General features: G+C 38.9%; 1 protein-coding gene across 6 annotated transcripts in view; it reads right to left on the bottom strand.

The window, feature by feature from the left end:
• Positions 1-21,269, bottom strand: part of KIAA1328 (KIAA1328 ortholog) — a 381,228-nt gene that overhangs the window by 57,428 nt on the left and 302,531 nt on the right. For all 6 annotated transcript variants that reach the window (XM_059895650.1, XM_059895649.1, XM_059895651.1 and 3 more), the window contains one exon: positions 10,003-10,111. In XM_059895650.1, the coding sequence (XP_059751633.1) occupies positions 10,003-10,111 (109 nt within the window). The remainder of the gene's footprint in view (positions 1-10,002; positions 10,112-21,269) is intronic.

Here is a 21,269-nt window from a genome sequence, read left to right as displayed (position 1 = left end):
TCTTTGATTTACTCAGTGGCATACTTGGTACTATCATGCACAATCCTGACCATTCTTTTCCTAAGGCAAAGCATGTAGCCTACACTAATATACAATAACCTTTTTCAATACGACTAATGACCTCAATTTGGACTTCAAGGGGACTAACTTCTTTCTGTTTTTCTCCTAATGTCCTTCCTAAAGTAAAATCTGATGTTTTCCAGACACAGTTTCGTTTAAACCTAAAAATGAAAAAACCTTCAGTAAACACATGTTCACAGAGCATAATCTCAGGAAACGTAAATTACACCTGGCCCCCTGTCAACTGGGAAGGCCAAAGATATCCGAGGAATGGCTCTTCCCTGTGCTGTGAATGACGTGGTGCCAAGTTTGCTTCTCTATTTAGCATTTCTAAACTACCGGCCAGCAGAAAACCCGAAGATTTTGAAGAGAAGTTTAAACCATGTTATTCTGAAATCAATTACTTAATTTTAAAAAATTAATTAATTAATTAACTTTGGGGGGGCGCTGCATTGGGTCTTTGTTGCTGCGCGCGAGCTTTTCTCTAGTTGCGGCGAGCGGAGGCTACTCTTCGATGCAGTGCGCGGGCTTCTTATTGCGGTGGCTTCTCTTGTTGAGGAGCACGGGCTCTAACCCGTGTCCCCTGCATTGACAGGTGATTCTTAACCACTGTGCCACCAGGGAAGTCCATATTTAATTATTTTTGAAAATACTCATCTCTTTATTATTTTCTCCTCAAAATGTGTAAATTACTCTGAAATTGAGAGATAGATGTACACGTTTTCATTTTGATTTCATCTCTAAACAAAGGGTACGGTTCAGACATAGGATGGACAGCTGGAAAACTGAGGTTCCACATAGTCAAGGGACTTTGTCAAGGCTTTGCTACTGCTAAGCTGTGAGGCAGGATGAATACAGGTCTTGGGACTTTAATTCTCAAGGCCTCTCCTGTAAACCATGCTGCCTGTCTACATGCAAGGATTTTTAATTTGAGAAAACCAAAACAAAGAACTGGCCATAGTCCTAAGTAGAAGAAGCTCTATGATATGGCTGAACACAAGATAATGGAGTGGTATATATTCTATACTAAGTGAAAACAATTGTGAGACGTTATCTAAGCAATCAAATCCCAATGCAGGGACTTCCCTGGTGGCGCAGTGGTTGAGAATACGCCTGGTTCAACTAATCTGGTTCAATTAATCCAGGTGAGGCCTAGAAATAGATACTTTGTCAAAGGTTCCTAAGTGATTTCAATGTGCAGATAGATTTTAGAACCACTGCTCTGAAGGGAATTAAGCCCTTTCAGAATTTTTAAAAAGAGCTAATTACGAGAAAAAATCCATTATCAATAACTTTGAATGCGGGGTTATTCAGTTTGCTTCTAAGCCACATTTCTGCACAACACTGTCACTCAGTGCATTTGGCAAGCGGGAGCCTGTGTCATTCACATGTACTGTGCTCCAGGTGCCCCCCAAAATCTTGTTGCCCAGAGCATAGAGAAAGAAGCTAACACTGAGGGCACACTGTGGCCCAGAACCAAGTTAAGGCTTTGCGTACCTAGTCACGTTTAATCCTCTGAGCAAATTTGCAAGGTAGTTATTAATACTCTTATTTTCACATGAGGAATCAGGCTCAGGCATGTTTGCATGGTGAATATTAAAAAATACAACCCTATCGCCCACCTCTGAGATGAGTCTAACCCTATTCCTAGCCTTTTTTTAATTTTTATTTATTTATTTTTTTATTTATGGCTGTGTTGGGTCTTCGTTTCTGTGCGAGGGCTTTCTCTAGTTGCGGCAAGTGGGGGCCACTCTTCATCGCGGTGCGCGGGCCTCTCACTATCGCGGCCTCTCTTGTTGCGGAGCACAGGCTCCAGACGCGCAGGCTCAGTAATTGTGGCTCACGGGCTTAGTTGCTCCGCGGCATGTGGGATCTTCCCAGACCAAGGCTCGAACCCGTGTGCCCTGCATTGGCAGGCAGATTCTCAACCACTGCGCCACCAGGAAAGCCCCTATTCCTAGCCTTTTGTCAGGGAACTCACATAGAATTTAGAATTACAATAGCAAGGTCCAAATCTGAGCTCTGTTTCTTATTGCTTGTGCGGTCCTGGGAAGTTCTACAATGACAACTACTATTAGACATGTATCAAGACTCTGCTAAGTACTTTATATAAACTATCTTGCTTAATCATCATGACCAGACTATGAGGGAGATATTATTACCCCCATTTTATAGATTAAACTACGTGATTTGTTCAAAACCACATAGGCTAGCATTCAAACCTAGGCCTATAAACCTAGGTGTTATAATTATTACCCCTGGGCTCTTAAATGTTCTATTGCCTCTCTGAGCTTTGTTTTCTCATGATTGTGAGGATTACATTAGGTAACATACATAAAAGAATTTTTATAAAAGCATTTAAGTGCCTAGGACAGCAAGTGGCACTCAACAAATGTTTCTTAACATTGAAGTGAAGGGAATTTGATGATCTTGGACCAAAGGCAGAAGTCTAAAACAGCAGCTGACGAGGCCAAAAACTGAAATGATAGCAGGAACTGGCAATACTGAACAGATGTCACTAATCGCAGCATTTTCCAGAGTTCAGTGCCCTGGAGAAGACCCACCAGGAAGCATAATCCTCACCTATTGCTGGCTCAACAAAGAAATAACATAATTATGTCTTATGTTCCAAGGGTAACCTTAGGTTTTTTGCAACTACTTGGAACTACAGAGTGTAAAATTTTGAAATGAGTTTACCTCCTATAAATGTGTGCCCTTTGTTTTCTTTTTAAATATTGTTTTTAAAACTACATAATACATTGTTGTTGTAGAATATTTGGAAGATATAGAAAAGTGTGAGCAATAAAATAGCTCTTATAATCCCTTCCCCTAGAATTGAGAGAGATTTCCTGAAGCCAAGGAACTCTAAGTGGCTAGTAAGTATAAGCTGTTGTAATGTACACTTTCCCTACTGTATGTTCGTCCTATGTCAAGAGTGTCTTGACAAGATTCCTCAAACTGAATTCATTTCTTGGAATTATGCTGTGTCTTTATTATTCCTACTTAGCCTATTTGTTTCTGTTTTCTTAATTTACACACTCTATAAACAGTGTGTGCAAGAGGAATGGATGATTATATTAATGGTTTTTAACAGTGGGAATTATTACAGTAACACCCCAAAATCATGGCTTAATTAAAAGGAACGTCTTTTCATCAAACACCTAAAAATTTCCATGCATTCAACTGTTCTTGGTAGTAATGCACCTGCCAGCAGGGAATTTCAATTTATCAACCTAGCTTCAATAAAAATCCTTTTGAATGGCTGGAATTTTCATCCTCCTGATATGGAAGACAGGTGTATTTATAACTTCATATTTTCTTTTACATATTCAACCAATTCTTTTCTGAAGTTTTTGGATTATCCCTTTTTATTGTCATCATTTATGTGCAATATATCATTCAATTTTGTTTTTATTTTGTTATTTGCAATATACACAAAATGGAAAAGTTATAGTAAATGGCACTTTGATTGTGTGTAGTGTGTAAACTATTATTCGGAGGGCATATAAAGCTAAAATGATAGTTCTTGGCCTAGAAGCCCACACTTTTGGAAATCATTTTGAAAAAAACCTAAGAAGAAAATCTATCTAATACTTTGAAAATGAATTTTAATAGTCATTAAAAAGAGCTTTACAATGATACGTGATTTGTATGAACATATATTGTGAAAGGACATAGCTGAACTTGCCCAACACAAGATCTGGTACATAATAGGCATTCAGTGAATAGTAGCCAGTATTGCCACATGTGGTCACCACTCATGTGCTCTATTGTATAGCAGCAGTGAGTTCTGCTGTTCAAACCTACCACATAAACCCAAGTAGTGCCTGTAAACAGGCTCTAGTTTGAGGTTTGGGATTTTAGTTTAGTTCCTCTTTCTCCACCTCGGAAGGATAACACATTATGTGCTAGGCACATGAGGGGATCTGGTTAAGTTCTAAAAATATTTGTGTGAATGTACAGGTGAGAAAAAAGTCTGATTTCTTAAAAAAGGATTTTGTTACAGTTAGGATTCTTGGCACAAGTGCAAGAAAGCGTTGCAATTTGGCTGTTGTGTGTAATAGAAACACAGCACTTCCTCTTCTGTGTAAGACTAAGTTTCTTCCTATCAAGTTATAAAAACAAATTCTAACTCTTAAAGTAAGTTTGTCAGATTCCTACTCTAAATCAGAATTTTATAGGCTTAGTGCCTACACCTCAGAACAAAATTCAAGTTTCACACAGTGTGAGAAAATGAAAAAACACTGAAATTTGGGATCAGAAGAAAGAGAGAAAGAAGTAAAAGACATCCAAATAGTTAAGAAGTAAAATTATCTCTTCGAATGACATGGTTTTATATGTAGGAAACCCTAAAGACTCCACACACAAAAAAAACCTGTTAGAACTAATAAATGAATTTGGTGAAGCTGCAGGATACAAAATCAAGATACAAAAATCAGTTGTGTCTCTTTACACCAACAATGATCTATCAGAAAAGGAAATCAAGAAAAAAATCTCATTTATGATAGCATAAGAAAGAATAAAATACTTGGGAATAAATTTAATCAAGGAGGTGAAAGATTTGTACACTGAAAACTATAAAACATTGAAGAAAAGAACTGAAAAAGACACAAGTTAATAGAAAGATATCCTGTGTTCATCGATTAAAATAATTAAAATTGTTAAAATAGCCATACTACCCAAAGTGATATACAGATTCAATGTAATCTCTGACAAAATTCCAATGAAATTTTTTGTAGAAATAGAAAAAACAACCTTAAAATTCATATGGAACCACAAAAGACTCCGAATAGCCAAAGCAATCTTGAGAAAGAAGAACAAAGTTGGAGGAATCACACTTCTTGATTTCAAATTATATTACAAACAGTATGGTACTGGCATAAAAAAAAGACACATAGACTCATTGGAGAGAGTCAAGTGCCCAGAAATAAACCCAAGCATAAATGGTCAGTTGATTTTCAACAAGGGTGTCAAGATATGTAATCGGGAAAGGATAACCTCTTCAATAAATAGGACAGCATGTGGGAAAACTGAATATCCACATGCAAAAGAATGAAACTGGACCCTCATCTTACACTATACACAAAAAGCAACTCAAGATGGATTAAAGACTGAAATGTAAGACCAGAGACTATAAAACTCCTAGAAGAAAACACAGGGAAAAAGCTCCTGACATTAGCCTTCAAAATGATTTTTTGGATGTGACACCAAAAGCTCAAGCAACAAAAGCAAAAATAAACCAGTGGGACTACATCAAATAAAAAAGCTTCTGCACCGCAAAGGAAACATTCAACAAAGTGAAATAGCAACCTACAGATTGGGATTAAAATATCTGCAAGCTATACATCTGATAAGGGGTTAATATCCAAAATATATAAGGAACTCTTACAACTCAACAGCAAAAAGCAAACAGTCTGATGAAAAAATGGGCAAAGGACCTGAATAGACATTTTCCCAAAGAAGACATAGAAAAACACTGTCTTCAAGACAGAGAGAAGTTTAAGTTTTAGATTGCAGGGCACTTGGATCCTTCCAGCCTGGGTTGGCAGAGTGTGGTCTCAGGTTTCCAATATTCTGAGCCTGGGTCCCTCAATCTCAAACTCAGTGGGCAAGGAGTCTCCACAAGCCACCTTCAAGTCAGCCGTGTGTGAACAGTTGCCTGTGAGCATGACTGTGCATTGGGAATTGCTCTATAGAAAGCTCGGCAAGGTGGAAACTTACAGCAAAATTTTCAGAACACATTAAGCATATGGTCTGACAGCAAAGGAACAAGGTCTTAAAAAAAAAAGAACAAATTAAGCTATTATTTTTTAAAAGTTCCCCAAATAAGCTATTAAGTCCTTCAAAGCACATACACAAATATTTTCCAACCTCCCTCAACAAAAAACAAGCTCTACAAAATCATCCCTCTTGACATAGCTCAAAAAACAAACCAAACAAAGTAAAACAAAAACCTTCAACTTGGTGTTGTGATAAAAACTAATCTTCCTGAAAAAACCTAGAGTAGTGAGGTGAACAGTACTTCCTAGAAATAGGCTAACTACAGTTCCAGTTCCAAAAATTCACTAATTGGGCATGATTTGGTGAGAACAGTCTTTCTCTCTTCACATCTCACAGGGAAAAATAAAAAAAGAGGTCAAGAGTACCAGTCTTAACTCTTATGAGTCAGGAAAGAACAGAGAGAAGGAGCCTTAGTAACCTTTTACTTCAGGGACCGAGCGTGCAAGCCTGCTGCTGTAGGCCTGGTATTTGCCTCTGTCTATCAGTTTGGAAGGAATCATTACTGCGTTGTCATAAGACTGAGAGATAGAAACTCCACCAGTATTTTAAAAAGTGACAAGATATCTGTTTCACTGAACAATCCCAGAAGATAGTCTTCATTTTAATATAAAATGTTTCAGATTTACATACCTGAATAGAAAAAAGACACCAACATATAAAAAATACACTGCATGCAATAGACTTTTCTCCTTGGTCAAATTTGAAATAAAAGATTTGAAGATCCAAAGCTACATTAATGCAAATAACTGCCTGTTGCAAGTATACTTTTTGATTAAATTGGCATACATCAAGCACAATTAGAAAGGTTATTTATAATAAAGAAATACATAATTCTGCATCTTAATGGGGATGCCAATTACAGCTGATGGTTGTTAATTAACGTTAACTTCTTTTGCTCTGGGTCTCAGATATTTCTTATATGGTCTGTATGCTGGCAATGGACACAACTAATTCTGCAAGGTACAAAAGGGTTAATTCTCAGCAACATTTGTGCTCATAACAAATTCATTGGTAACTTGCCCAGCTCTGCCTCCACATTGGAGACCTGAGGATCAAGTAGAATTGGTAAACTCTGACTCAGTGTCATGGCAGGAAAGGTATTTGTTCAACTTTCTGGGCAAAGGCACACCTACCCACCAGGTGTTCAGAATGACGGAGAAAAGCCCCTCCAGTTCTCTCTCCTGGCGGAATGGTCTGTGGGTGTTGCCTGTTCCAGGCAAGCAGGAATGCAAGGCATTGTTTAGTTCAGTGGTGCCACCCTCCTGTACTGAGATGCCCACTGTGCTTACTTTCTTGGACAACTCAGGGGTGGGTGATCAGTATTGGAGGCCAGAAGTAAGATGGAAAGAGAGAAGCACTGCAGCTCTCAGCACAGAAAACTATTATAAAGCCCTCTTTGCTTGTGCTGTAAATTACATATTTATTTTGTTAGCATGAGATAGATGAATATTTCCACATACAAAGGTGCCCTGCTAAAATCAGGATAAGTGATATTAATGTCCTCTGGTCAGTATTATTGAACCTCGAAAGCAATAAACTTTATGCATCAATAAATATTACATTTGCAACATAATTAACATTCCTTTACTGTCTCTAGCACTTATTACACATTGTAACCGCAAGTCTACAATACATTATTCACATTTGGGGTGTCATCAAGTGATGGATTGCTGTAGGAGAGGTTGTCCTTTAAATAAATCAACAAATAAAAATGCAAATGTTAACATTTTCAGCCACAACTTCTCCCATCTTGAATGGGGAATGAAAATTTCACATTACATTGACACGCAGCAGAGAGAACAATTAACAACGTACACTGTGAATGAGAAAGATGACTTTGCCAAGCTAGGTTTTATCACCTGCACATGGACCCATATGGGACTCTTCTAGATGCTAGCACTTTTCAGAGAACAAAGGAAAACCTGTTGCCCACCAGCATCTGTCCCATCCCCATCCTTTTCTGCAGGTCTTGAAAATTCTTGGAATTTAGGGTAGACAGGGAAAGAACTTTTATTCTTGTTCTCCTCAGTAATTTCAAAGGTTTCTTGGGATGAAGAACAACAGGCTTTCCTCTTGCATTAAGAGTTTATATGTAAAAGCAGTCTATAAAAAATGCCTTTTCTACACTTTGAAATAAAAATAATTCAAATAATCTTGATTCTGAAGTGTGGAAAGCAACCACTGTGCCTTCCTGGTAACTGATTTTCATAGTACTGAATCTTTTTTTTCAACTCTGCACTTTGTATAATAGACCTATAATATGCCATCAAGCACTTCTAAGGATAAAATCTGGTGTGCTACACATTGTTTTGTTTAGCCAAATGCTCATTATTTAAGAAGCTTCTGAGAATCTGTATTTAGCTGAGCTGCAGCATTAAGAACTAATAGATAGAGAATCCTTTTTTTAAGGTCTGTAGATACGAGTCTTCACAGCGATTTTAACCTGGGCTTGTAAAACTCTACAAAGTTGATATGGTCATTTCAGAAAATGTGTGCTGAGGATGTACTATAAAACCCTTACTGGGGAAACATTTTATTCTTCTTTTTCATGCTTTTCTCTAAACTGAAGTGCAATCATCAAAAACACATTAGAGGGCTTCCCTGGTGGCGCAGTGGTTGAGAGTCTGCCTGCCAATGCAGGGGACACGGGTTCGAGCCCTGGTCTGGGAAGATCCCACATGCCGCGGAGCAACTGGGCCTGTGAGCCACAACTACTGAGCCTGCGCGTCTGGAGCCTGTGCTCCGCGACAAGAGAGGCCGCGACAGTGAGAGGCCCGTGCACCGCGATGAAGAGTGGCCCCAGCTCGCCGCAACTAGAGAAAGCCCTCGCACAGAAACGAAGACCCAACACAGCCAAAAATAAATAAATAAATAAATAAAAATTAAAAAAAAAAACACATTAGAGTAGTGTTAAAGATCTCATTGAAGATCTTAGTGTCAAAGATAGGAAAATTCATTAAGTTTGAAAATCCAGATTGTCTTTCCTCTTTACCTATAACTCCTCCAAAGAAATCCCTCAAGGTGAGCTAGGATGGATCCTCTCTGAGCACAAGCATTCATCCACAATGTTAAGTGGTCCAAGGTGGAAGCCCCATCAACCTTTCAGAACCACAACTCACTGTAGGTCTTTGGCAAAATGCCATGCATGGTAGCATTAAAAATAAAAGAAAGGAATAATGGACAAAGAATGTGGTAAACTAGTTAAATTTTCTTTTGACTGTGGGTGGCTTCCAAAATAGGGACGTTGTCATTGTCAACTATTATAATATTTAAGATCATGGGCTTTGGAGTCTGAAATGCTGGCTCTACCTCTTACTAGCTATGTGACCTTAGGCAAGTCACTCAATCTCTCTGAACCTTAGTTTCCTGATTTTTAAAATGAGGATGATAGTAGTACCACCTCATAAGGCTGTGATGAATATTAAATCAGATAATGTGTACAAAGGGCTGGGCACATAGTAGATGCTTAATAGATGATAGCCATTATTATTAGCCTCTGTGTTGAGTCATTTCCCAAAAGTTCTTTAAAATTAAGTCTTAAAATATACATTTATCTGATAAGATGCTAGGAATTTAAGTGCTCAAACAATCATATCCCCAAGGAAACATAAACCAAGCCCTTTTGTTGTTGATGTTTATATATTCAGCCTTAAATGCATAATATGGGAGTTGGCTTATTAGATATGATAAATTTTAGTAACGTATTTCTTTTCCTGACTCCAGAAAAGGCTGATCAAAGTATTAACTCCTCAAATGTCTCTGGTATAAGTAAATGTTGACAGTCATTTAACTGTAGTACAAAACCCACTACAGTTTTCAATATCAATGAATTCAGTTAGTTAAGCTTATAGTCCAAGTGTATAACCATTCCATGATAAGTTGGGAAGGACCTGCTGCTAAACAGATTTTTCGATGAAAGGCAGGATTAGCTTTGTGTTTCTGTGGAAATCCTTGTCAATTGTCATTACCAATTAAGGAAAAGCATGCATAAAGGAAAGGGCTCCATGAGTTCAACCTGGTCATATCTAGATGCTTCCGAATAAGGGCCTCTCTCTTGAGTAGGAGGCATTAACAATTGTCAAGATTTTTCAATACTTATTAAATAACTGAAAAAAGGTTCTTATCTGCAGAATATTAAAACAAAGATTCCCTGAAACTTACCGGGGGGTGTCATGTTGCAATGATGCTGTGGTTGCGATTATAAGCTCCTTTTGGCTTCCTGCTGTCATAGGAGATGTGGACGCATCTTTTCTAACTTCTGCCATTGTCCCTGCATGAACAGTAAAGGAAATAATTTGGGCATTTAATAAAAGGAAAAGTCTATTCTGAGTAATATATTCGTATAGGAATCCCCAAGCTTTAGAAGCAAGCCATTTTCCCCCATGAAATGAAACAATGGCAGATGGAAAACTCGGTGAGTTGTTTTGGTTTTGTAAACATCAGTGATCCATAATATCTTATTTTTTAAAAAGTGCATTTGTGGGCTTCCCTGGTGGCGCAGTGGTTGAGAATCTGCCTGCCAATGCAGGGCACACGGGTTCGAGCCCTGGTCTGGGAAGATCCCACATGCCACGGAGCAACTGGGCCCGTGAGCCACAATTACTGAGCCTGCGCGTCTGGAGCCTGTGCTCCGCAACAAGAGAGGCCGCGATGGTGAGAGGCCCGCGCACCGCGATGAAGAGTGGTCCCCACTTGCCGCAACTAGAGAAAGCTCTCGCACAGAAACGAAGACTCAACACAGTCATAAATAAATAAATAAATAAATAAATAAATAAATAAAAGAACGTGAATTTCTAAAAAAAAAAGTGCATTTGTGCAATAACAGACTAACTAGAGATTTTGTTTTTAAACCTGATGGCCTATCAAAGTCCTGCTGATTTGGGTTTATTGTAAAAATGCCCAAGGAGGTAGATTGCTTTATTTTGTTCCTTTTAACTATCAATATCATAAGAAAAGTTCTTTCCTCTCTTCGACAAAATTGATAATTCCAGCACTTTGTACTTCTACACCCTCCAAATTAAATTGATCCTAACCCCAGAACTTTCAAGGTAGACATAAATCTTGACTATTTCTTTTAAAGAACTCAACATGTAAGATGTTAAACAAGTAAGATGCAAAAACAAGTAAGATGCTCAACTAACCATTCTAGGGCTGATTTGGCCTTTGTTCCTTTCTAGCAAGAAATGTTTAGTTGATAATTACTTTCCTCTTCTAGAGTGCTCAAGACTAAGATGGCATGGACAGAAAGACCTTTTGTTTTTGTTTTATAATTATTATTATTTCTAATAATAATAAATTTCTCCTCCTCCTTTTTTAAAAAAAAATTAACAAAATTGCCAACCTTTTATTTATTAAAAATACAATAAGGCTTTTTCACTTATCAAATTCTCATGTTACAGCTGGAAGAGACCTTGGACATCATCTCATCCTACTTCTTATTTGATAGATGCTTTTTGTAGGACGAGCTCTCAGTAATGTTTTATTTTTTATTTTTAAAAAAATTTTTATTGGAGTATAGTTGATTTACAATGTTGTGTTAGTTTCTGCTGTACAGCAAAGTGAATCAGTTATACATATACATATATCGACTCTTTTTTAGATTATTTTCCCATACAGGTCATTACCGAGTACTGAGAAGAGTTCCCTGTGTTACACAGTATGTCCTTATTAGTTATCTATTTTATATATAGTAGTGTGTCTATGTCAATCCCAATCTCCCAATTTATCCCTCTCCCCTGCCTCCCCACTTTCCCCCTGGTAACCATAAGTTTGTTTTCTACATCTGTGACTCTGTTTCTGTTTTGTAAGTAAGTTCATTTGTACCATTTTTTTAGATTCCACATATAAGCGATATATGATATTTGTCTTTCTCTTTCCGACTTGCTTCACTCAGTATGACAGTCTCTGGGTGCATCCGTGTTGTGGCAAATGGCATTGTTTCATTCTTTTTTATGGCTGAGTAATATTCCATTGTATATATGTACCACTTCTTCTTTATCCATTCCTCTGTCAATGGACATTTAGGTTGCTTCCATGACCTGGCTATTGTAAACAGTGCTGCAATGAACACTGGGGTGCATGTATCCTTTTGAATTATGGTTTTCTCAGGGTATATGCCCAGTAGTGGGATTGCTGGATCGTATGGTAGTTCTATTTTTAGCTTTTTAAGGAACATCCATACTGTTCTCCACAGTGGGTGTATCAAGTTACATTCCCACCAATAGCGCAAGAGGGTTCCCTTTTCTCCACACCCTCTCCAGCACTGGTTATTTGCAGACATTTTGATGATGGCCATTCTGACTGGTGTGAGGTGATGTATCATTGTAGTTTTGATTTGCATTTCTCTAATAATTAGCAGTGGTGAGCAGATTTTCATGTGCTTTTTGGCCATCTATATGTCTTCTTTGGAGAAATGTCTATTTAGGTCTTCTGCCCATTTTATGATTGGCTTGTTTGTATTTTGATAACAAGCTGCATGAGCAGTTTGTGTATTTTGGAGATTAATCCCTGGTCAGTTGCTTCATTTGCAAATATTTTCTCACATGTTGTGGGTTGTCTTTTCATTCTGTTGATGGTTTCCTTTGGTGTGCAAAAGCTTTTAAGTTTAATCAGGTCCCATTCATTTATTTTTGTTTTTATTTTCATTACTCTAGGAGGTGGATCAAAAAAGATATTGCTGCGATTTATGTCAGAGAGTGTTCTGCCTATGTTTTCCTCTAAGAGTTTTATAGTATCTGGCCTTACATTTAGGTCTTTAATCCATTTTATTTTTGTGTATGCTGTTAGGGAGTGTTCTAACTTCATTCTTTTACATGTAGCTGTCCAGTTTTCCCAGCACCACTTACTGAAGAGACTATCTTTTCTCCATTGTATGTCCTTGCCTCCTTTGTCATAGATTAGGTGACTGTAGGTGCATGGGTTTATCTCTGGACTTTCTACCCTGTTCCATTGATCTATATTTCTGCTTTTGTGCCAGTACCATACTGTTTTGATTACTGTAGCTTTGTAGTATAGTCTGAAGTCAGGGAGCCTGATTCCTCCACCTCCGTTTTTCTTTCTCAAGATTGCTTTGACTATTCAGGGTCTTTTCTGTTTCCACACAAATGTAAAATTTTTTATTCTAATTCTGTGAAAAATGCCATTGGTAATTTGATAGGGATTACATTGAATCTGGAGATTGCTTTGGGTAGTCTAGTCATTTTCACAATATTGATTCTTCCAATCCAGGAACATGGTATATCTCTCCATCTGTTAGTGTCACCTTTAATTTTTTTTTCATCAGTACCTTATAATTTTCTGAGTACAGGTCTTTTGCCTCTTTAGGGAGGTTTATTCCTAGGTATTTTATTCTTTTGGATGCAATGGTAAATGAGATTGTTTCCTTAATTTCTCTTTCTGATCTTTCATTGTTAGTGTATAGGAATGCAAGAGATTTCTTGTATTAATTTTGTATCCTGCAATTTTACCAAATTCACTGACGAGCTCTAGTAGTTTTCTGGTGCCATCTTTAGGATTTTCTATGTATAGTATCATGCTATATGCAAACAGTGACAGTTTCACTTCTTCTTTTCCAATTTGTGTCCCTTTTATTTCTTTTTCTTCTCTGATTGCTGTGGCTAGGACATTCAGAACTATGTTGAATAAATGTGCCGAGAGTGGACATCCTTGTCTTTTTCCTGATCTTAGAGGAAATGCTTTCAGTTTTCACCATTGAGAATGATGTTTGCTGTGGGTTTGTTGTATATGACCTTTATTATGTTGAGGTAGGTTCCCTCTATGCTTGCTTTCTGGAGATTTTTTATCATAAGTGGGTGTTGAATTTTGTCAAAAGCTTTTTCTGCATCTATTGAGATGATCATATGGTTTTTATTCTTCAGTTTGTTAATGTGGTGTATCACATTGATTGATTTATGTATATTGAAGAAACCTTGCATCCTTGGGATAAATCTCACTTGATCATGGTGTATGACCCTTTTAAGGTGTTGTTGGATTTGGTTTGCTAGTATTTTGTTGAGGATTTTTGCGTCTATTTTCATCAGTGATATTGGTATGTAATTTTCCTTTTTTGTGATATCTTTGTCTGGTTTTAGTATCAGGGTGATGGTGGCCTCACAGAATGAGCTTGGGAGTGTTCCTTCCTCTGCAATTTTTGGGAAGAGTTTCAGAAGGATAGGTGTTAACTCTTCTCTAAATGTTTGACAGAATTTACCTGTGAAGCCATCTGGTCCTGGACTTTTGTTTGTTGAAAGTTTTTAAATCACAGTGTCAATTTCAGTAGTTGTGATTGGTCTGTTCTTATTTTTTATTTCTTCCTGGTTCAGTCTTGGAAGGCTGTACCTTTCTAAAAATTTGTCCATTTCTTCTAGGTTGTCCATTTTACTGGCATATAGTTGCTTGTAGTAGTTTCTTATGATCCTTTGTATTTCTGTGATGTCAGTTGTAACTTCTCCTTTCTCATTTCTAATTTTATTGATTTGACTCCTCCTCTGCCTTTTTTCTTGATGAGTCTGGCTAAAGGTTTATCAATTTTCTTTGTCTTCTCAAAGAACCAGCTTTTAGTTTCATTGATCTTTGCTATTGCTTTCTTCACCTCTATTTCATTTATTTCTGCTCTGATCTTTATGATTTCTTTCCTTCTACTAACTTTGGGTTTTGTTTGTTCTTCTTCCTCTAGTTGCTTTAGGTGCAAGGTTAGGTGGTTTATTTGAGATTTTTCTTGTTTCCTGAGGTAAGATTGTATTGCTATAAACTTCCCTCTTAGAACTGCTTTTGCTGCATCCCACAGGTTTTGGATCATCATGTTTTTGTTGTCATTTGTCTCTAGGTATTTTTTGATTTCCTCTTTGATTTCTTCAGTGATCCATTGGTTGTTTAGTAACACATTGTTTAGCCTCCATGTGTTTGTGTTTTTTACAGTTTTTTTTTCCTGTAATTGATTTCTAATCTCATAGCATTGTGGTTAGAAAAGATGCTTGAAATGATTTCAATTTTCTTAAATTTACCAAGCCTTGATTTGTGACCCATGATGTGGTCTATTCTGGAGAATGTTCCATGTACACTTGAGAAGAAAGTGTATTCTGTTGTTTTTGGATGGAATGTCCTATAAATATCAATTAAGTCTCTGGTCTAATGTATCATTTAAGGCTTTTGTTTCCTTACTTATTTTCTGTTTGGATGATCTGTCCATTGGTGTAATTGGGGTGTTAAAGTCCCCCAATATTACTGTGTTATTGTCAATTTCCCTTTTTATGGCTGTTAGCATTTGCCTTATATATTGAAGTTCTCCTATGTGGGTTCATATATATTTAAAGTTGTTATATCTTCTTCATGGATTGATCCCTTGATCATTATGTAGTGTCCTTCATTGTCGTCTCTAATTTAAAATTCTATTTTGTCACATATGAGTATTGCTACTCCAGCTTTATTTTGATTTCCATTTGCGTGGAATATCTTTTTCTATCCCTTCACTTTCAGTCTGTATGTGCCTCTAGGTCTGAAGTGGATCTCTTGTAGACAGCATATATATGGGTCTTGTTTTTGTATCCACTCAGCCAGTCTGTCTTTGGTTGGAGCATTTAATCCATTTACATTTAAGGTAATTATTGATATGTATGTTCCTATTGCCATTTTCTTAATTGTCTTGGGTTTGTTTTTGTAGGTCTTTTTTCTTCCCTTCCTCTTTTGTTCTCTTCTCTTGTGGTTTGATGACCATCTTTAGTATTGTGTTTGGGTTGCTTTTTCTTTTGTGTGTGTGTTACCTATTGTAGTTTTCTGGTTTGCACTTCCCATGAGCTTTTGAAATAGCAGTCTATATATATACAAGGTTGTTTTAAGTTGCTGGTCTCTTCATTTCAAATGCAATTCCCATTTCCTGCATTTGTACTCTCCTCTTCTCATGGTTGCTGGTTTAGATATCATATTTGTGTGTGGATGATTTCCTACTTTTACTGTATTTTTGCCTCTACCAGTGAGCTTTCCCATTTGTGATTTTCTTATTTCTAGATGTGGCCTCTTTATTTCCTCCCTGCCTAGAGAAGTTCCTTTAGCATTTGTTGTAAAGCTGGTTTGGTGGTGCTGAATTCTCTTAGCTGTTGCTTGCCTGTGAAGCTTTTGATTTCTCTGTTGAATCTGAATGAGAGCCTTGCTGGGTAGAGTATTCTTGGTTGCAGGTTTTTCCCTTTCATCACTTTAAATATATTGTGCCACTCCCTTTTGGCCTGCAGAGTTTCTGCTGAAAAGTCAGCTGATAACCTTATGGGGATTCCCTTGTATGTTATTTGTTGCTTTTTCCTTGTTGCTTTTAATATTTTTCCTTTGTATTTAATTTTTGTCAGTTTGATTAATATAATACAATATAATATTATAATTAATATATAATCTCAGGCCCTTTCTCTTTCTCTTCTTCTTCTGGGACCCCTATAATGTGAATATTGGCGAGTTTAATGTTGTCCCAGAGGTCTCTTAGACTGTCTTCATTTCTTTTCATCTGCTTTTCTTTATTCTGTTTTGCAGAAGTGATTTCCACCACTCTGTCTTCCAGCTCACTTATTCGTTCTTCTGCCTCAGTCATTCTGCTATTGATTCCTTCTAGTATATTTTTCATTTCAGTTGTTGTGTTGTTCATCTCTGTTTGTTTGTTCTTTAGATCTTCTATCTCTTTGTTAAACATTTCTTGTATCTTCTCAGTCTGTGTCTCCATTCTTTTTCCGAGATTTCGGATCATCTTTACTACCATTACTCTGAATTCTTTTTCAGGTAGATTGCCTACCTCCTCTTCATTTAGTTGTTGTTGTAGGTTCTTTATCTTGCTTCTTTGTCTGCAACATATTTCTTTGTCATCTCATTTTGTCTAACTTACTGTGTTTGTGGTCTCCTTTCTGCAGGCTGCAGGACTGTAATTCCTCTTGCTTCTAGTGTCTGCCCCCTGGTGGGTGAGGTTGGTCCAGGGGCTTGTGAAGGCTTCCTGGTGGGAGGGAATGGTGCCTGCCCTTTTGTGGGTCAAGTTGGGTCTTGTCCCTCTGGTGGGCAAGGCCATGTTGGGGGGTGTGTTTTGGGATGGCTGCAGGCTTAGTACGACTTTAGGCAGCCTGTCTGCTGATGGGTGGGGCTGTGTTCCTGTCTTGCTGGTTGTTCGGCCTGAGGCATTCCAGCACTGGAACCTGTAGGCTGTTGGGTGGGGCTAGGCCTTGGTGCTGAAATGGGGACCTCTGGGAGAGCTCATGCTCTGGGCCCCCTGCTACTAGTGTCCTCGACCCCATGTGAGCTACAGCCAACCCCTGCCTCCTCACAAGACCCTCCAAGACCCCTAGGTAGGTCTAGCCAGGCTCCTATGGAGGTACTGCTTTGTGCTGGGTCCCAGTGCATTTGACACCTCGTGTGTGCCCTCCAAGAGTAGAGTCTCCATTTCCCCCAGCCCTGTGGAGCTCCTACACTCAAGCCCCAATGGCCTTCAAGGCTAAATGCTCTGGGGGTTCTTCCTCCCAATCCCAGACCCTTAGACTCTCTTGGAGGGCTATTTTTATATGGGAACGTCCCTGTGTAGCCTGCGTGGGTTTAAGATATATATATATATATATATATATATATATATATATATATATATATATATATATATATAAAAATATATATATATATATATATATATATATATGTATTTTTTGTTTCTTTGTTTGTTTTGGTGCAAGGGCTGTTTTTAGTATGGATGTCTGCTCCCTCTTTCCTCAGTGTATGCTGGACGTTATCCCCTTGATAGGGGTTTGACTGGTGTTGTGGTGACTAGAGCCTGCCCTGGGTATTGAGTAGGGCCTCCCCTTTGCTCTGTGGTTCTCGGGGTGGGGTCTGCTCCCTAGTTGGAGTAGAGACCCCAGATTTGTTTCTTAGCTGTGTTTCTTATCTGTGATGCGAGGTAGGTGGGATTGGAGCAGTCCCACTGGGAGAGAAGGCACTGAGTATTCCTCCTCTGGAGCTGTTCACCTGTGAGCATGCTATGTTGTGTCACCTTTCACCTGTTGTGTGAGCTCACAAGTTACTCTGTTATTGGCACTGCTCTCAGCCCCATCTTAACTGTGGGTATGCTGGCAGTTGGCCCTGGTGTCTCTCAGGCGTTGTTTTTACCAGGCCACCAACATAGATACACTGAAGTCATGTCCCAAGATTGCGGTAATCCTGGATCTGGACCCACTGTGGGCGCTATGGGGGTAGCTCTGACTCTGACCTGGACCAACCCCCGCATGTACATGCCCACAAAGTCCACACCTGCTAAAGCCAGACCCATCTCAGTTGCAGAAGCACTTGTTGTCTGTTCAGACGTTCCGCAGGCGCTGAGTTTACCAAGCCAGTTGCAGGGGTTTAATCTGTGGTTTGTGCAGGTAAAAGGAGAGATTTCAGCTCTTCTTCCTTAGTCACACAGCCCCTGGGGCTCAGCTTTGGTTTCAGCCCCACCTTTGCATGTGGGCCATCCATAGGCATCTGCTCCCTGCCCAGTCGAGGGGGTGGAGGCGGTGACCGGGGATGCACTGGCATGCTTTGGTGGGAGGGGGCAGAGGTGGCGACTGACGGGGATGTGCGAACCCACTCCAGCAGGAACCCCTCCTAGTGCCTCTGGGGGCGGGGGCCAGAGGGCGGGGAGAGAGGCTGTCATGGTGGCCCTGCCCTTCACATGTCACTCAACAATGGCGCTTCACTTCCATGGTGGTCTGGGCTTCCTCCAGGAGCATTCCCAGTTGTGGAGTTCCTCACTCCCATCCCCTCAGGCTGTCTCCACACAGCCCACAGCAGTCCTCTCCCCAGGTCTGCTCTCCAAACCCTACGTTCCAGCATCCAGCCCCCGTCCACACCAGCAGACACACAACTCAGGCTGGGGCATGCAGGGCTGTGTCATGGACCACCAGTGTAGGTCTCACTCTGTCCTGCCTGCCACAGACTGGCTGCTGTGCTCTCCTTCAGGCCCCTGATGCTCCCCTTCTGTCTCAGTTGATCTCCCCACTGGCAATGGGGGTTCCCTGGATGCAGGAACCTCTCCTCTCCTTCAGGTCCTCCCGAAGCCCCCACAGGGTGCAGGTCCTGTCCTGCTTCCTCTTTTCTTTTTTTCCTTTTCTCTTTTTTGTCCTACCCCGTTATGCGGGGATCTTTTCTTATCCTTTTAGGTGTCCGAGGTCCTCTGCTAGTGTTCAGCCGGTGCTCTGTAAGAATTGTTCCATTTGTAGATGTATTCTTGATGCCCCTGTGGGAAGAGGTTAACTCCATGTCCTCCTTCTCCGCCATCTTCTCCTTCTCCCCGCTTCTTCTTAATATTATTTTCTACATAATACAAAACATTCCTGTCTTTTTCTTGGAAGACTATAAAAATCTCATTCACAATTTTCTTCTGGTTCCTAGGAAACTGTTGCCCAGGCTGCTGAAAGAAGTTATTTGGGAAGAGTCACTATTTCTTTGAGAAAAGGGTGAATATTCAAATGACCTGAAATCAGCTTTGGCTCTGGAATACCAGACCAAGAATACCATGTGCTAACTCCGGGAATGGCACAGTTTAAGTGTGACCAGGAAAATCCGGCCTGGAGAAGGCAAGAGTCTTATATCTGTAGAGATTAGCATCAAAACAATCACCAAGATCCTTGGTATTCAAAAGCCATACTCAATAATGACTGTTCTCTTTCATGTAGAGATATAAAAGACCAGTCATCCAAATGTACAATTCAGACTTCTTATATACAAACCTGTGGGACCTTCAACCTAAACCAGTACTTTCTCATACTGGACACAAACTCCATTAGTTCATACAATGCATTCAGTCAGTAAATGTTTACCAAGTACCTAATGATTCACAGGGGCTGGTGCTAGGATTAAGCTCAGGCTTAGTTTATAGAGAGGGGAAGGAATATGTGAGAGTAAGAAATGAGATACTCTGAACAATCTGGTAAAGAATCATAAATAACTCAAGGCAGTATAAGGTAATAATAACAGCTAACAGATATAGTATGCTTAGTATGTGCCTGGTACTGTTCTAAGCCTTTTCCATATACAATGTATTCTTTTTAAAATAAATATCTTTATTGAAGTATAATTTGAATACCATAAAATTTACCCGTCTTAAGTGTACAGTTTGATAAATAGTAGTAAATTTATACAGCTATGAAAGCATGGCCACAACCCAGTTTTTAATATTTTTGTCATGATTTTACTTATTCATTTTTGTAATCCAGTTTTAGAATATTTCATCACTTCAAAAAGTTCCCTCATGCCCATTTGTAGTCAATCTCTTCTCCCTGTTTGGTCTGCTCCCATTACTCTCCAGCTCTATCTTTATAGTTTTGCCATTTCCAGAAATAGATACTATTTCTTAATATATAATTTACAGATAAGGAAAATAAGCTGTAGGGGACTTAAATGACGTGCCCAAGATCACAAAGCTAATAAGTGACCAGCATTCATATCCAGCCAATCTGATCCCAGGGTTTTCACCATTATGCTATACTGCTGTAAAAAACAATATGAAAAGTCTGAGGAATTCAGAAGTGGGAGAGATCACATCTGGTTTTAAGATTAGGGAAGATCTGATGCAGGAGGTGAACTTTTGAAAGAAAGGAATAAAGAGCATGGAATTAGCAAAAGCATTAAATTAAAAAACCTTAAGGCTAAATATTTAATGTATTCAGGAAATATTTATTGAGCATCACTATGTCCTTTTAGCTTGCTAATCACTTTACCTGCATTATCTCATTAATCCTTATAGAAGTCCATAAATTATATTATTGTCCTCAATTTACAGATAAGGTAGTGGAAACTGTGAAAAGGTCAAGCAGCGTGTCCAATATCACATAGGGGCTGGTCGGAACAAGGCTGGGCTTTGAATGCAGTCAAGGTCTATTTGACTCTGAATTGCAAACTCTTAAACATTGTGTTAGTTGAGCTCTAAAATAAAATGAAGCAGCAACAACAATTTAAAAACCCAATCTGGGACTTCCCTGGTGGTCCAGTGGTTAAGACTCTGTGCTCCCAATGCAGGGGGCACGGGTTCGATCCCTGGTCAGGGAACTAAGATCCTGCATGCCACATGGTGTGGCATAAAAATAAATAAATAAAAATTAAATAAACAAACAAATAAATGAATAAATTTAAAAAACCCAAACTGATCTTTGGAGAGATTATTCTTGTGGCAGAACTTAGAATAGAGTGGAACAGAGAGAATGGAGGCAGGCAAAGCAGTTCACTACGACTACAACTGCTGGGTGGCATCTTGGGTGATAGAAGGGGAAATTAAAATAGGTAATAGGAGGAGAAACAACTGGAAGGGATTTGTGGCTGAGGTGAGAGGGGAGAAGAAATGCCTGGTAGTGATAAGAAGATAAATATCTTTTTAGTCACTATCACGGAAAACCTGAACATTAGTCTTTTTTTTTTTTTTTTTTTCCATTTTGATACTTCTGTCA

Source organism: Balaenoptera ricei, chromosome 14 (genome assembly GCF_028023285.1).
Source record: "Balaenoptera ricei isolate mBalRic1 chromosome 14, mBalRic1.hap2, whole genome shotgun sequence".
In the NCBI taxonomy this organism is placed as follows: domain Eukaryota; kingdom Metazoa; phylum Chordata; class Mammalia; order Artiodactyla; family Balaenopteridae; genus Balaenoptera; species Balaenoptera ricei.
The sequence above is the reverse complement of the archived record's forward strand: the minus strand, read 5'-3'. Positions and strand labels throughout refer to the sequence as shown.